Source organism: Mesitornis unicolor, unplaced genomic scaffold, assembly GCF_000695765.1.
Source record: "Mesitornis unicolor isolate BGI_N332 unplaced genomic scaffold, ASM69576v1 scaffold17836, whole genome shotgun sequence".
Taxonomy (NCBI): Eukaryota; Metazoa; Chordata; class Aves; order Mesitornithiformes; family Mesitornithidae; genus Mesitornis; species Mesitornis unicolor.
The window spans coordinates 823-17,727 of NW_010191917.1; the positions used below are offsets into that span (position 1 = coordinate 823).

The following is a 16,905-nucleotide window of genomic DNA, read 5'->3' on the forward strand; positions in this document are numbered from 1 at the left end:
CTGTGTTAAGATTTTTTTATCTTATAATAATTCTTATAATATAATCAAAATGAGAAAAAGTTCCAGAAAGTGAGGACCAAACTCTATTATGTTAGCTGAAAGGAGTCAAGCTAATTTAATCTTCTTTTCTAGGACAGACTCTCATCCCCTGCTCAGTCCGGAATTTTCTCTGCGTATCCTCCAGACTGAAAGAATCTTTCTTTAACACAAAGGGGCCTGTTCTGGATTTCAACTTTGTTTTCAACTTCTGCTAGTTTGTTGTTTTTGTTACCTCAACAACTTAAAAGACTTGAGCCAAGGAGCCAACAAAGCCCACCACAGTGCTTTGCTTCTAATTTATCCTGCTAGTGCATCGGAGTGGCTCTGCAACTCTACAGCCAACTTTTCTCTCTTTTGGTATCAGCACGTTATTATAAAGGCTACTATCACCAGTACATTCCTAAAACTTCCTTACCTTCTCCAGCAAATTCAGTAAATATCCATGTGCTCTCACTGCCTGGACAATTCAACCCAGCCTGGGTTTCCTTGCTCAGCTGACTCTGGAATTGGTTTTGCAGCACCAAAGACCAGCAATATGTGAAATAAATCTTGGCCATAACGTCAAATAACAAACTATAAGTAGTAGGGAGTGATGCCAGCATTACTCAACAATTGAAATTTGAAAGTGTGGGGAACATGAATGTTGCTCTCACCTTCCTCTCGGTAAGTCTGCATCATCTTTCTTCCACCGGACTGTGGGTGTGGGATCCCCCTGCACCTGGCACCGGAAATCCACAGCTTCCTCCTCCAGCACCACTTGGTTAATCGGTCGCCTCAGAAACGTGGGCCGTTCTTGAAAGAGACATTAAAATTCCTTAGTGAGTCAGAGGGCTGAAATGAACACTTTTGACTTATCAGCATCTTATTATTTACCAATTCACAGAACGAAGAAAGGAGGCTGAGCTCCACAAATTCAGACAAGTGGGACTGATGATGCACATAAAGGGCCTGGAAGATGACTGACAGGCGGGAGAGGCAGTGACTGTCGCATCCAGTCCTTACGCAAGAGCCAAGTGCCACCAGAAGGAAGCCTGTGCTAGCACTGACTGCCCACCTGCCACACCAGCCGAGAGGTCTCTGAGGCCATATCCTTCCATGTGAATGTTTTGGCTCTGCACCATCGTGTACACAGAGCATGATCCAAAAGCTCCTGCCTGCTCTAGCGATATATGAGCTGTCAATGGAGACAGCCTGCTTTGGCAATAATCAATATTTTGATGCTTTGGAGGAAAACGTAAACTCTGTGTTACGCATCTTATCCAATTGCAGACTGTCGTACAGAGGTCAGAGCTTCCCTGATCCCCATTGTTAACTTCACCACAGAAAACTAAATTAGGGTCTGAATAATAACTTCTGTTTACCCTTGTTATGTTAGCCTGCACAGCTACAAATATTATTAATCATCATAATGTTGTGCAGGCCTGCTTAAAATCCAGATGGAGAGCCACAATCTGATCTCAGTTATACTGGTACAAACTCAAAGTACCGGTAATTTCATTTGAAAGGATGTCACTGGGGTTAGTTTCCAAGTTGCCTTTGGATTGCATAAATTTTGTTCTGTCCTTTCCTAGCCACACCGCACTTTTATTGTCATAAATTATTTATGCTAGAGTCAAACCATTATAAGACTGGTTTTATATGAAGCAGTATTTCCACTTAAGACAGGGATTTATTATAAAGACATTTTAAACTGGTTACACACTACATTTCACATTTCATTCTCAGCAAGTTGAAGAGTATGATGTCACTTAAAAAAATTATTCAAAATTCACACAGATGTAAGCAATACCAGATTCTGACTCAGGCAGTTTGTCTTGATAAGTACAGAGCTGAGTTTATGGGTTGGCTAACCATATTTATTATAACCAAATAATAATAAAAACCCGATTAAAGGAACATTAATAAAGGTTGCAAAATCAAGCACGCAACACCTGAGTGCCAGAACTAAGGCTATCTGTGTGCCCTTTAACCACTCCCTTTCTGTTTATGCCTTATGGAAGTGGTTGCAATTACATGATCACATACCATTTTCCCCCAAACATCTCCAGATTGTTGGTATTCATTTAATGATCAGGTGTTTAGTATTTTGGTCTAGTTGTACCATTTAGTGGGTGGCCTCCTGTCATACTACTCAAACTTCAATTCAAAGGCAGAATTATTAATTTCCTCCTGACCTGCATTACACCTATCTTAATGCTTCATAAACAATTCACTTATTTTCATAGCTCCTCCCTGAGGTGCGATGGAGATCTAAGAAAGCAAGGTAAAAAATATCTGCTAAATTTTGATGCTCAACCTGAGACACAAAACTGCCAATTTCTTTTTTGTTTTCCAGAATGTAGCATTAATTTTGTCTGTTCAAAGCTCGGCTTTCATTGAATTCAGTTGCAGCCAATAAAATGTTCACTTTTACAAATCAAAATAGTAAGATGGAAAATAAGGAACACAAAATCCCCTGTTAATAATTATGTAAATGAGTGATGGCATCACATAGGAATTCTATGATACTAGTGTGGGGACCTATTGGCAGGGTAAAACATATTTTGTCAGCAGAAGAATAGACATGCTCAAGAATCTATTGCACTTTTCCAGATGCTAGAGATAAAAACATGTCTAATGGGCAGAGATTCTTCTACTCATATCTCCCAGGCCATTGCTTTTGTCCTGTTCTAGTCCTGCCGGGGACCTGCAGGTTCCAGCAGCATTTGGGCAAGCAAATTCAGTTCTAGTCTCTTTCTGGACGTTGAAATCTCAGTCTTTATTCCCTGTTTCATGTCTGCATACAAGCCATGTATAACCTACAGCTCCTTGTACTGAGTGTGCTTCATCAGATTTTTCCTTTCCCGTGCACACAGTCTCCTGATCCATCCCACTCTCCAGCTAGGTTTACTCCTACCATCACCTACGTGTTTTTGCCAGCCTGTGACAGTGCCTCAAGTCCCTGTCCGTTCCAGCCATTGGCTGTGCCAGCTCTTTCCAGCTGTCAGCTGCTTCCTTAGCTGATTTGTCTTGTCCTAGCCCAGAATATTGCTTTTCACAGCTGGAACACAGCCAGTTCACAAGCCCAGTCTCCGTTTCAACTATGTCCCTCACTTCTTCACACCACCCAGCAAATTGACTCTTCTTCACTGTATGCTTGAACTACAGTTGAACTGGGGCTTCTTTTCTCTGTGCCACTCAGATACAGCCCATTCACAACGTTATCACAAGAAAAATTGGTTGAAGTAACCAAGCATCATCCCAGGAGAGTGACAGCAGCAGGAGTACAGTGCAGTTGCAGGAAGATGCTGTTCAAACCTGCATTCCACCTGGTGTCTCTGGCATATGAATTGATGATTTTTAATTTTTTTTAGGAGGTGCAAAATTCAGTGACTATTCTTTAGACAAGCAAAATATTACATCTCTGGCACAGCGTAGCTATTTCCATCAAATTTTAGGTCCCTGTAATTCTTCAATATGAGTGACCTGAATTTGTCAGGACAAAAAGCTTCCTCCATTCCTCTCCTTCAAATCCTTCCCCTTTTCCCTTCAATTATCCCTTTCACTCCAAACTGCAGAAACTTCAACATTCTTAAAGAAGAATTAATTATTTTGACAATCTAAAAAAAATAAAAAAGTCAGGTTTCCAATCAGGCATGGAAAAAAAGTGCTTTTCATTTTGACAAACTTATAAAAACTGGACAAAGTAACAAAAGCATTAGTTGTGAACATTAAGGCTAAGCAATGCACTTGGCCTGTCTGTAATTATGTGGACCTAGAAGGAAATATCTTAATGAAACTTTCTGTAAGTTTGCAACAGTATCTTATTCACAACTTCTCTCCTAAGAATAGTTCAGAGCAACTTCCACTCTGAACTTGTACACAATGCACTCCACATTTTGATATTTGTTTTTCAAGAGATGATCCTAAACCAAGAAATTTAGATCCAGATCAGCATGCTCATAGTTGTTTTAGAGGCCCTGGTTCATCCACAGTGAATTTAAATAACTCTGCATGTGCCTGTGTGTTGGCTTGGTCTGCATACAAAAATTATTTTAGATCAAGTTTACAAAAGCTGCCTGTGAACAGCTAAGAAAGTAACATATGCATATTTATGAAATTGCTACTTGGGGCTGTAAATACTTCTAAACAGGAGATGAGAAAATAAATTCCTATCACATTTTGAGGAGAGCCCAGCTGACGAGACAGTAGATGGCCCAGAAGCCATTAGATGAATGACCTGATTCCACATCAAGGTAATTTAGGAGTAGACATAAATGTCTGTTTCAGGTCAGCTTCTCAAACTGTGTATTTTCCAAAACAGTTAAGAATATGCTAGAAAATAAATAGCTATGTAAGTAGAGATCTCAGTTAGCAAGGACATGCAAATGCCAATAACTGCTATTTCAATTTTTCCATCATCTCTGCATTTTGCACAGTGTGAATCAGGAAAGAACAAGTTCTCTCTTGTGTTGTTTCCTGAATTTGTATCACACAGACAGCCCCTTGAATATGTCCAATAGCTAATTATGCAGCTATAAAGTGATCAGTGAATGCCATTGCCAATGCAATTAACATTCTTTATGTGAGATTAACTGGATTTGAGTCACCTGCATAACTTGCTTACAATGTTAATCTCTCAGGAGACAGAGCACTGCTTGCCCAAGCATGCTAAATAAAGAAGGTTTCTTCACACAGCCAGGTTAAATTTAGTTTCACAGCTAAACTTGAATAAAAATATTCTGATATTTTTCTTTTGAAATTATTTGCCCATAAATAAAGCCTTGTGGTATAATTAAATATTACTCTGTCAACAGCATACAGAACACAATATATTTGAGAAACACTAAGAAAGGCTAATAATTTAAAATCATAGACATATATAAAAGTTTTAATACAGCTATTTTATAAGCTTTCACTGAGTAAATAAAGTACCTACTTTCCAGTGTTTCTCTGATGAATATTAAAAATCTTTGAAGAGAAAATATATAAAATAGGTCACGGCTATATGTCATGTCAACCAGTCTTGCTATTACTAGGGTGACCTTTATAACTTCAGAATAAACTTTGCTTACAGTTATAATAGGGGATTGTGAATGCAATCTGGACACATACCTACAATCTGTTGAAGTGCTCGAGATATGCACTGCAAGAAAACCTACAGAACTGATCCTAGCCAGAAAAAAAAGGGAAAGTCTTTCCTTGCTTTGGGTGCTGACACAATTTGACCCCAGAACTCAATTTTTCCTCTTTTTAACCATTGCTCTGAGTATCACAGTCTATTAGAGAGGCTCAGATGACCTTCAGATGCATTACTGCCTTTTCTCTGTTTCTCAGAAAGTTAGACAGCCATATACAGACCTCAATCTAATTAAAATGTTCCTAACTACCTTAATATATTTTCTCTGCTGAGGCAACTGCTAGAGTGAAGGATTTGATGGTCCCCCTAATGTAGAGGCTAAATCTGATTTAGAGTTGTTTTCTCTGTCTTTGCTGGAGAGAAGGTATCATTTTTTAAAAATGTTTCTTGTTCTAGAAAGGAGCATTAAAACACAAATTAAAAGGCTTTGGGGAGTGATTTACTAGCAAATACTTAAAATCTTTTTTCACTTTAGCATTCCGATGGAAAGGAAAAAAAAAAGAAACATTAGATGGCTGGAAGTAAGTTTCACTTCAGAATGCTGTCAATAGCATAGGTATTTCATTAACTGTGACATGATCTGAATAAATCTCTCTGCCAAAAATGAAGACATGGAGGAATACAGGATACTAGGATCGCACAGAATTTACCTATGTTGGCGAAATAAATGAAAATACAATTGCAAAAACCAGATGGTTTTATATTTAAAGACATTCTTCTATAGCCTTTTTTATGGACTTTTCCATTTTTCCCTTAGGAAACAAGCACTTGTGTAGACATTGCAAATTTCTATACTCTAAGAAGTGATGAGAGTCACTGATGTGATACCCAAGATGTGATGAGCTTGCAAACTAAAGGAATGGAGCACTGTTAAGATGCACATACAAATAAAGTAGAATGATTTGTATCAATTGATAGTGTATTCCTCCATTTTTTTCTATCTACAACTGAGTTAATTTCAATTTTTACTGAGAATTTTGGAGACCAAATCAGACCCTTTTTCATAGCAGTGTCATTATCGTATTACAACTTGTCAGTATCTGTGGATAACAAATATTGCAAAGTCAAACTAGCTTTTTGCAGACTGCCACAAATAAGCTGCAAGTGGGAAATACAAGGTTTTAAAGAAAAACAGGAGGAGATTTGCTCTGAAGGGCAAAATACACCCTGCCAATTTCTCTGTCGTGAACTGTGGATGTATACCCAGTCTTAGTAAATTTTCTATGTGGCTAGGAAGGTTTCTGGGACTAATTTCTAGGATACCATGGGAGAAGACTTTCTGCTAAGGCCTTCCATGTCGTCAGAGCTCAGGAAAGTAAAATGAGGCACCAAGTCTACATTAAGGGATTTGGGCATTTTTTTTTCCTCTAACATCATGTCAACATAGTATACTCTTTCTGGAACTATGGTATCTCTTTCAGCTTGACAATGTCTAGAGAACTTCAAACACAAATATTTCTTCAAGCATCAGACAAAAATACCTCTTCATCCCACAGGACCTTATTAGCTGAAAAAAGGTTCAGATACCAAAGCTAAAATCAAAGATTAATCCAAAACAATCTTTAATATGTCTTATTTGACATATCTTTTAAGACATTTTTGTACTCTTCTTAGTTATGCTTTATATCCTTTTGAGGGTCTTCTAAATATATCTTTTTCCACTGCTTGATGCCAGCCTCTTGAAGTTGATTTATTAAGGCTTTCATTGATTTCACTGAGCTTCAGAATCAATATACAAGATATACCTTTGTACATTCTCTTCAAACATACCATTTTAGGTCCAAAGGAACAAAAAGGAGTCAGAAATAGTTAAAACAACTTGAAAACTTATCTGAGAACAGTGTCGTAGTATGACAAAATGATAGAAGACTAACTTAAAAAGTAATTCTTTATTTAATTTCTAGCTCCACAGCATGCATTTAGAAGCTTTCTTACAAATTGAAATGAAACTGTTTCTGTTTCGCATCTTGCTTTAATTCTGTTCAGCCAAAGGCTATGAGCCCAAACACAAGCAAAGCAGCCTAATTTGTATCAATTACATTTCTGAATTTGGCCTTTAGAACAGTACGTCCACAATAATAAAGTACCTTGTTGCATCTTTTTGTGAATGTTAAGATTGATGGATTTTTTTGTTAACTTCCTTTAAAGGCCATCTTAGACAAGGTGGCAGGCCCCGTTTTCTTGCTTCACTCCAAAATTACACCTTGGAGCCTCATAAAGGCAAAAACTAGCAGTAGTACTTGAAAGAGAAGACTTAACAAAATGTAGTGCATCATTGTCACTTTTCAAAACACAAGAATAATTTTGGGAAACACTGCATTTATAATCAGTTTGCTTTATGATATTTTACTGTGAAAGTTTGGCAATTTTCTGCTAGTAGAAGAATCATGACTTGGGAACAAAAGAAATGCAATCTACTCCACCACTAACAGTATGCTGTTAGCAGTGCCTAAATGCTGAAAACTAGGTTTCCTATGAAGACAGAGTTGAAAAAAATATTACCTGTTTTGTAAAAGTTTTAAATGTATTATCCACAACTATCTCTCAGTAAAGGTTATTGAATGGGTACCCAGCCAAGGATACATTCTGCACATGGGAAACTTCAATTTCCTCCTTCTACTTCTTTCCAAGGTTCTTATTGTCAACTTACTGTATTTTTTAAAAACTCAGGAAAGGTGCAATCTTCTAGACTAAGCTTCCATGCTGTTCCCCCTGGGCCACCAGTTGCCACTACAGTGACTCAGTTTTTCCAGAGGCAATGCCTCAAGCTAAATTGACTGTACAGGGAGCCAGAGATCTGTCACGAGTCACATGCAGAAATTAACTTTGGGTATTACAGAAAAACTTGCAACGCCAAAAGTAATAAGAGGCTGATTCCTGGAAAGGTTTGAGAACTAGTATGAAACAGTTCCTTTTCCTACAGAGTAGTGCGTTTACTAAGGCTCATTTCACACTATGTAAAGGGTTTAGGGGTTTGCTATTTGGAAAAGGAATAGAGACATTAATAATCAGCTAATTAATACACATTCCTCTCCAGAATTAGCACCAGCTGTAGGCTTGCCAGCCACATTATTAAGTTCTCTAAGTATATTGCTAAAATATCTTCATTTTAATTATAAGACCAGTTTTCAACTTTGGTCAAAACAGTTAAAGTTGGGCACATTAATAATATAGAAGTATTATGATATTTTAGCATATTTTTCTCAATATTTGCACTATCCTCATGTCCCGCAAATCTGTGAGTCATATTAGAGGAAGGCTGTGGACTTAATAAATGACCTGTGGTTTTGCGTGCATTCAGTGAAGTCAATCTGAACATGCACAGCCAATCTGATGTTTCCCAGAGTTGCTGGATTTATTTGATTTATTGTGTATGCTTAGACTGATTGGACTGCCCAGTAGATACATTGTTTCCTGGAAACATCATGGATAATGCTCACCAGTGCACTGTACACGCACCCACCCACACACGAGCTGCTGCTTGGAGTCCAGAAATGGAATACAACTGTTCTGCTGGTGGAAGGCAAAGCCAAGCTACCTCCTTTTATACTGAGTGGACCAAGACCAACCCGGATATGTCTATACAGTGATCCCAGTACACCAGCACAGAGCTTCAGGGCCTGGTGACAACTAGAAAATGTGCACAGGATAGTCAAATCACATAAACCTGAGCACCTACTTCCTGCATGCTACTCTTGTACAGCAAAAAGGAAGATAGGAAAGAAATACCTAGATAGAAGGGGAATTTTAGATAGGAAGATAACCAGATAGGAAAGGAATTTTAAATACAATTTTCTTTAGGTAACACAATTATGAAGAATTAAAATATCTAATTTCATTTAATGATGATTTTGTTCAGTATTCACAAAATAGGCCCAGACTGTATTTTACAAGTTGATTGCTATGATTAAATCCTGTAAAAAAATCAGAATATTGTAATTGGCTATGTATTATTTTACATATCAAGACAAACCTAATACTTCTTGTAGCTCTGCAGGATACAAAATTACATGCATATTTCAGTTTTTATTCCTACAGTTCAATGCTTTTTAACAAATTATTTTCTTAAGGATTTCTTAAGGCTTTGTAGTTTAGGACCGCAATCTGCTTGCTATCCACAGGGAGTATTACCAGAGATTATCAGTACTTAAACTGATGAAGAAGATATGTCATGTCTCTTTTACATCTGTATAGAGGCACAAATTCAGCAGACTGGCTGCAAAGGACATAATAATTTGATAGAGAACCCTTCTGTGTTCTTTTGCAAAGTATACTAGTTCTGTCTTTAAAAGTCATATGCTTTCATGAATCCACCACAAACTAAGTGGAGTGGAAGCCTTTGCAGTCTTGTAATGTTGGAAAACAGCAAATCCTTAGTTACTCACAGATCTTGTCTAGCAGAAAATTTTGTATGCCTTTTATGAATACCATAATATGTTTTTTTTAAAGTGGACAAATGCTGAATTGCACATACAAGCAAACACACATGGCAATTAGTGTAACTGGGTTTTCCAGTGCACCATATTAGGCAGAAGGTGAAAAGATTAGGAGTATTTGCTTCAGAAAGGACCTGAGGATTTCTATGAAAATTCTTACTGGAATTACAAGCAGTCTCATTTGGAATTTTGCTATTGTATCAACAATATCAAAGAGGTATAGCAGGAGGGAACATTAACACTATTTCTCTTTCTCTTTTCTATGTACATATGTGTTTTCTTTAGCAGTGAGGCATTTTTATCCTTATTGATTTTCTTTTGTTTGCACAAGACCTCTTGACTAATTCCTATAAAACCACAGCTAATGGTAAATAGAAATGTCATGACTGCAGGATGTACCACAGCAGGATTTTACAGCTTTGCTTCTTATCCAGTTGTTAGCAGGATGGATCCAGCCCTAGGTTCAATATTACTCTATTCTCGCTGTAGACCCTAACCACAGGGCAAATGTTCCTAACAACTTCTTGCCTTGCCCATTAGGTCTGGAAGCTCTTTCACAAAGGAAGCCTATTCATTTTTGAATCATTCAGCAGCACCAAAAACCAAAATGATACCCTGGTTTATTGCTGAAACACAAACTGTGTCATGACCTTTAAAAAACAAATGACAAAAGTATCTCCATATATCCAAAAAGTTGATCTCAGGATGCTTTCTAATGACTTTTTACTCATCAACTGAGCTCTTTTGTGCTCTCCTACAAAGGTTTGATTTCAAAAGCCTATAGGAACAAGGAATTATTTAAATAGGCACTGCTGGTCCAAATCCCTGTTAAGCAGACATTGTCAACTGTATTAGAAGTAGCTTAATTACATTTGGCCATTTAGTAAGGGAGAGCATTATGTCTTGCATTACCGTTTCTGAGTGTATGCATATCACTAAGGACCTCCAATTAGACTGAAACTTAGAAGGAAAATGTTGAGCCATCATAGCTCCATAATTAGAAATTGCAGCCCTTGAAAGCTGGTGTTCTTCAGAAACTGTGAAATGTAGCTTAAGCAGTACTACTGTGTTTTGTTAACCTTGTTTTGTCTCGTATTTTGATGAGTCATCCAGGTCAATTCCATCTGTGATATCTGAAAAGGAAATAAAAGCTTGAGTCACTTTACCAAAGACAGTCAGCTCCGCAGGATCGCTGTCTCGCTCCCCCACCATGTTTGTTCCAACACAAGTGTACATGCCGGCATCACTTTTTCTTGTATTGGAGATCATCAGCTTCCCACCACGTATCTGTTTCAAAACAAGGAATATATATTTAACTTCAGATAAACAAAAGATATCAGAAAAAAAACTATCTTTTCAGGCAGCAAGTTCCACAACTGAAAAAAGTTTTGTCTGTACATACACGTATAGCTTTAAAATTATAATCCTATATACTTAAATATCTTTGAGCTGTTCTAGAACACATTTTAACCTATTGACTGATTTTAACTGCATTTGAGGTTTTTCTTCTGTTTTCATTAGGTGCTTTACATTTCAAAGATTACATTTCTCACTGCTTCTTCGGCAATGCAGAGTGCTTGTATTTCTTGCATGATAGTATGTAAAGCACTCTTGACACCTCTTTCAAGAAAAAAAGCAATTCTACTTAGTTTTATTTAGATCATTTTATTTTACTGGTGTCTGAACACTTTCCTTGTTCACTGATTAAGACAGATTTTCTCTTTTCCCTTACGAAAACAGGCTCAATCTAGCCCAAACTGAGAATTCACCTGACTCCCATAAGACTTAACATTTTCCTGGCTACAAAGGGTGCTTAGAGAGTGAAAGACCAGAGTAGCTGAAAAAAATAAAGTCACAATTTACAGTTTGTGAAGTCACAGATGATGTCAAAAGTGGGACAATAGGGTGCTTCAGAATAAGCTAGAAATATAGCCAAAGGAACTGGAGAGCCAGGGAATGATAACCAGTTCCCTGCCGCTCATTGAGTAGACCCTAGCAGAGACAGTCTGGCCCATAAATAGCAACTACCTAGATTGTTTAGCTTGAAAGACTTCCTTAGGTATTCAAAGAAACAAACAAGGTCCTGATAGTACTTTCACACTGAATAAGGTCAGCTCTGGATGAGTTACATATCATGACCTACAGAATAAAACTACATAGGAGGAATATTAATAGTGAAAAGCTAAGCATTTAAAACTTAGGAATTAAATATGTCCTTACACCCTTAATTCATCTTATTTGCTTGCACATACCATGATGCAATTTCTAATCGCTAAGTTTGATAATTCTGCTGGACACTTTTTCATTCAGTACATGGAATGAACTGTCACAGAATTCAAACAGTGTTATTCATTTACTCAATTAAGTATTCCTATTCAGGAACAATCATTCCGTGGAGTAGAACTTCAGCCTTTACATAGAATACACATCCCAAATACTACACTAAATGCAACATTACCAATACCATCCTAAACTGTTATTCCCCCCTCACCCCGCCTTGCATTTGTGTACCTCATAGATATGACTGATTTTATCTTTAAAACAACTCTCTGATATAAAGTCTGGTATTCTCATTTTTCTGAACTGAGATCTAGAAAAGGTAAGGACAAATTGGTCGAAGACATCCACTGAGTACTTCATTTAATAGAGCACTTCACATGACCAAATCAACAGCTTTAATAGACCTCCATTACACTGGTTATACAAACCAAGTCTCAAGAAGTTCAAGTTGGAGACCCAAACCAGAAGAAATAAGCAAACTTCCTCTCTTATTTGGAAAAGCTCAGAGCGGCAAACTGCCAAGAGCAATGATGAATCTCCACAGAAAAGGCCATAAAGCTGTAAGGTTCTGGTGCACTCAGTTGCAAGGTTTCAATGCAGGTCCTATGTCCATAGATAACCACCCGACTGGTACTCACACTAATCCGCTCTTCCTTGTCATCAATACGGACTTTATCTTTTTTCCAGTAGATGGTAGGTTCAGGGTGTCCACGAGGTGGCTGGCACTCCAATATGGCAGGCTCTCCAGCTGCCACCACAACATCTGTAGGGTTTTGGCGGAAGTCATCCCGTAGCACTAATGCAATAAATGAGGTAAAGAAGAAAAAAGTTATTAGAAGTGATGACACTAAGTGTGGGAAAAAATATATGCAAATACATGTAATATTAAGCATATAAACAAAAAAGACTCAGCCATTAGGTGATTACTTTGTGTCTTATATTTACTATAAAAGTTCTCATAAAAGAAGTTGGTGAGGTGGGATCTTTTGTCCAATGAAGGCAGATTACACATACATAGAAGTTTTTTTTCCAAAAGTAGAATTGCAGGTCTGATGTTGAATTCTTTTCATAACAGAAAACCATGTTCTGAATATCTGGCTTGCCTGGATCCAACTTCAGCATAAGATAGGTAAGAAATGACACAACTGATACTGAATTGCAGAGTAACACCTTGATTAAAGGTATTGTTATTATGACTGTTATCATTATCACCAAATACATGCTGAAGCGATCACCAGTTCTGAAAGGTGTCAGAGAAATCAAGCTGATAGTAGTGTGCTACCAGCATATTTATTTAAAGAATATTTTATTCTTTTTTAGTTTTAATATTTCTGCCACTTTGACCAGTGCTGTCCCATGACATTAAGAGGAAAGAGCATTTAAATCACCAAGCTGTTTGAGAACTAAATTAGGCAGCATTGGTCAGCTTCTTATGTAAATCAAGCTTCTATAAAGAAGGATTAGGTCCAATAGCTGGCTTCAGTGTGTTAAAGAGATACCCACTTCATCGTTATTCTACCATGTGTGTCCTAGTCTCTAGGTTAATTGACATTCTTATAAACATAAAACTGAAAATAGCTCTCAATGAGCTACTGAAATAGAATTTAGGGCATTTCCCCTCCTTGAATTTCAGCTACGTATGGCTTTCATTACAGCTTTAAAACAGTTCTCGCCCTTAATGGAACCAGGGCCCTCTGAGAAATTAAAAAACACTGTATCCTAGTGAAGGGGCAAGTCAGGAAGAGTTCAGCAGAAATTGCTCAGTCTCATTTCATAAGCAGAGATAATTTACTGCTTTCAGTGTTAATAAAATGTGCCCCATTTTAACATTTGGAACTGAATATTTTTCTGTTCTGTAATAAGTCAGAAGAAAATATGATTAATAGGCACAAGAATTGGTATCTGAATGGGCTGAGGTGAGTAGGCTGTATATATGTGGCACTCAAAATGACATGTGAGGTAACTTTTATTGTTCCCCATTTTGGGATACACAGGTAGATCCCAGAGGGAGGAGGGAATTAATTGGAAGTTAATTCCTTTTCTAACACACAAAAAAAGTGATTATTTAGGTCTTGCTCTTGATGCATAAAAGGGACAGGATGCAGTTGGCAACAAATGCACCTCTGGCAAGAACCCAGTCTTCTTAGGTGACACACCCAATTGATACAATTTTTTTCCCAACAGATAACTTGATGAAAGACTCAACCCCAAAACATTTCTGATTAATAAAAATTACTCATATACTTTTGATTCACAATAATTAAATTGACAGAAATGGAATTTATAAAGTTTCAAGATCCAATGGCAGAAATCACATGCAATGCACAACACAGAAACAGTACACTGAAGATCATGGGCTGCTGATTATTTGGCATTACAACATTTTGCAAAGCCAAGAAAGCTAATATCACAGCAATTTCAGGGAAAGAACCAGAAAGAAAAGTCTTACAAAATCACCTATTTTAGGAAGCAACTTCATGTGTCTCTGTGATTACTATGATATACAGGAAGAAATAGTACTTATAGGCAATGCTATGCCCTCTTTCGCATAACTGGCACATAGATAAACATCAACTTCTTCCATTATTATTACACACAAAATAAATGTTAATTGTTATTGGCTTGATTCTTTGCACAACTGACAGAACTTCACTGCAAATCTGTTAGTGGAAAATCCCCAGAAAACCAGCAGATTCCACGACATAATGACTTTATATTCTTGACATTTAACTCCTGGCAGCAGTATTAAGGAAAGTGTTTTTCTTGAACATTTCACACTGCTATATGAAGCTGACAAATATAGTTTCTTGGGGTGATACACAGCAAATAACATTAACTTTCTCTGAATCATCCCAGCAACTGTGTAAGGTTCCAATCAGCCTAAGAATATGAGGCTAAGAGGTGATTTGATTTTATCACATTTCTTTACCCAAGTCTTACTGCAAATCTGGCTTGAATGGAAGACAAAATTGATGCTACAGGGTTTACTTAATCTTGCTCTGTACCTCAGCACATATGTGAATGCTGAATAGATATATCTCACTATTTCCACCTAAAGCATTCTGTGTTTTGGAGAAAAACAAAAAATGGTTGGATAACAATGAAATAGGGAAAAATAAAGCAAAGATAGAAAGACAAAGATAAGAGAAAAATCTGTGGCAAATAAATTAAAAAGAGAAAACAACTCAGAGAGAAAGAGGAAGAACATTGTAAGTTTAGGGAGGACAAAACCAAAAAAGCCAGGTATAGGAAGGAAGAGTAAGAATAAGAGCAGAGAATAAAACAAGGTAAAAGGCAGAGTGCACTAGCTGCAATTCCTGTGATTAAGTATTTTTAATACGATATAACAATGATGATACAAAGCACAGATGTTAATCTGATCAGCACAGCCATCCCAACACATCCAAACATCACACGAAGAGAGAAGGAGCCAGCAAGAGGAAGGGTGTGGTGCAGAGGAGAGCAGAGCACATGCTGGTGAGCTTGGCTGTCCCACTCCAGCAGCATGGAAAGCTACAGAAGAAAGGAGCATCAACTGGAAGTTGAGTTCACAGTTATTAGCACAGTAAATGGAAAAGTTGCAGCCCAGCTTAGTGCATTCACCATATCTAATGGCACAATCATCTGTGAAAACAGAAAAATGGTTGAGAGCTGCAGAATATTCCTTAGCCAATTATTCACAATTGCTGGGTTCTTCGAAATAACCACTAGTGTGCCTGAGCAAATCACCCTCTCCACACATTGACAAGAAGCTTTGGTTCATTTGAGAAGCCAGCCATCCTCAGGGCCCTCTTGGCATGGCACAAATACTAGCATTCTAAAAATTTAACACAAGTAACAAAACATTGCCATTAGGCTCCTCTTCCTCATCTCATGTGTTTATTTTGCTTTATTCCAATTTTAACTCAAGCTATGTAGCTCCCTTTGTGCTTGTGTGGGTGTTACCTTACTTTTAACTAGAGATGCCAAAGAGAAAGACTGCCGGCACCCCATCCTGCCTGTCCACACTGGGACTGTACTGCCTCTGGACTTCTCAGAGAGCAGAACCCATGGCAACGACAGCAATGCAGAATGCTTCTCCAGCTCAATGGCAGCGCAGACATCCTCATGTTTTGAAAGCTAAAGCCTCACAAGAGAAAAGCTTCAGGATAGCTAAACCTTGCTGTTTGGAAAGGCACCAGGGAACCAGAGAACTGGAAAGGACAACTAAATCGTACACACAGCCTACAATGATGCTGCGGACAAAAGTTAATTAAACTTTGATTGGTCTCTTTGTAGCTGAAACAAGCTGATGCTGCTCAAACAAGATAGATGTCTGTGAGCTGTCACATCTGTCTGTCTTTAAGGCATGCAAAGTCCAGTATGGCCATTTACAGGTACAAGTGAATGTAATCACGGAAAGCAAGCACATCTAGCAACGGCAGCGCTGAGATAAACATTTGCAGGCCATGCACCTGCCAGAGTGAGGGAGAAAGAAGAAAAAAGAAGTCTCCGCTACCAAGGCAACTGCTTACCAGCACCTGCCGGCTTAGGCCCAAATCCAGACCTCGGTCAAACTGATGCTCATAAACACAGTGAATTACAGGGAAACTGAATTAATTTCCTCGACCGAGGCTCCAGCAATTTGTTTAAAGGAAGAAGAGATAAAGCCACTACGTTTATGGGGTAGGAGGGAAGGTGGCGGGGTCAAAATTATTCTAGGCTAGATATCTATGCCTTAATCCTGCTTTCCACTACAACAGCTTTCAGGCCCTTAGAAAGAAAACATTTTTATAGGATTTACATTTACATGATGATTACAAATAACCATCTGTCTGCTTCCACTTTTTCAATCTGGTCCATGTCCCACGAGCCCCCAGCCTGTGGTCAGAGCAGCTAAGCTGGAAGGAAGAAGTGGATGCCCGTCAGGAGGCTTTGGGATAATTGCATTCTTTTCCCACCAGCGCTCGGCTCTCCACCTCCTCCCCCCAGCGTGCATGGCGAACATCTGAGATTACTGAGGATGGGAGGGAGGGAAAGACTATCTTTTTT

General features: G+C 38.1%; 1 protein-coding gene across 1 annotated transcript; it reads right to left on the reverse strand.

Annotated features, from left to right (window-relative positions):
- Positions 1-688: 688 nt before the first annotated feature.
- On the reverse strand, positions 689-12,670 carry LOC104542546 (roundabout homolog 2-like; the record flags this gene model as incomplete). Its single annotated transcript, XM_010186894.1, has 3 exons — positions 689-831; positions 10,761-10,881; positions 12,513-12,670. Coding segments are annotated over 3 exons (422 nt in total), but the record flags the coding sequence as incomplete, so codon positions are not given.
- Positions 12,671-16,905: the final 4,235 nt, after the last annotated feature.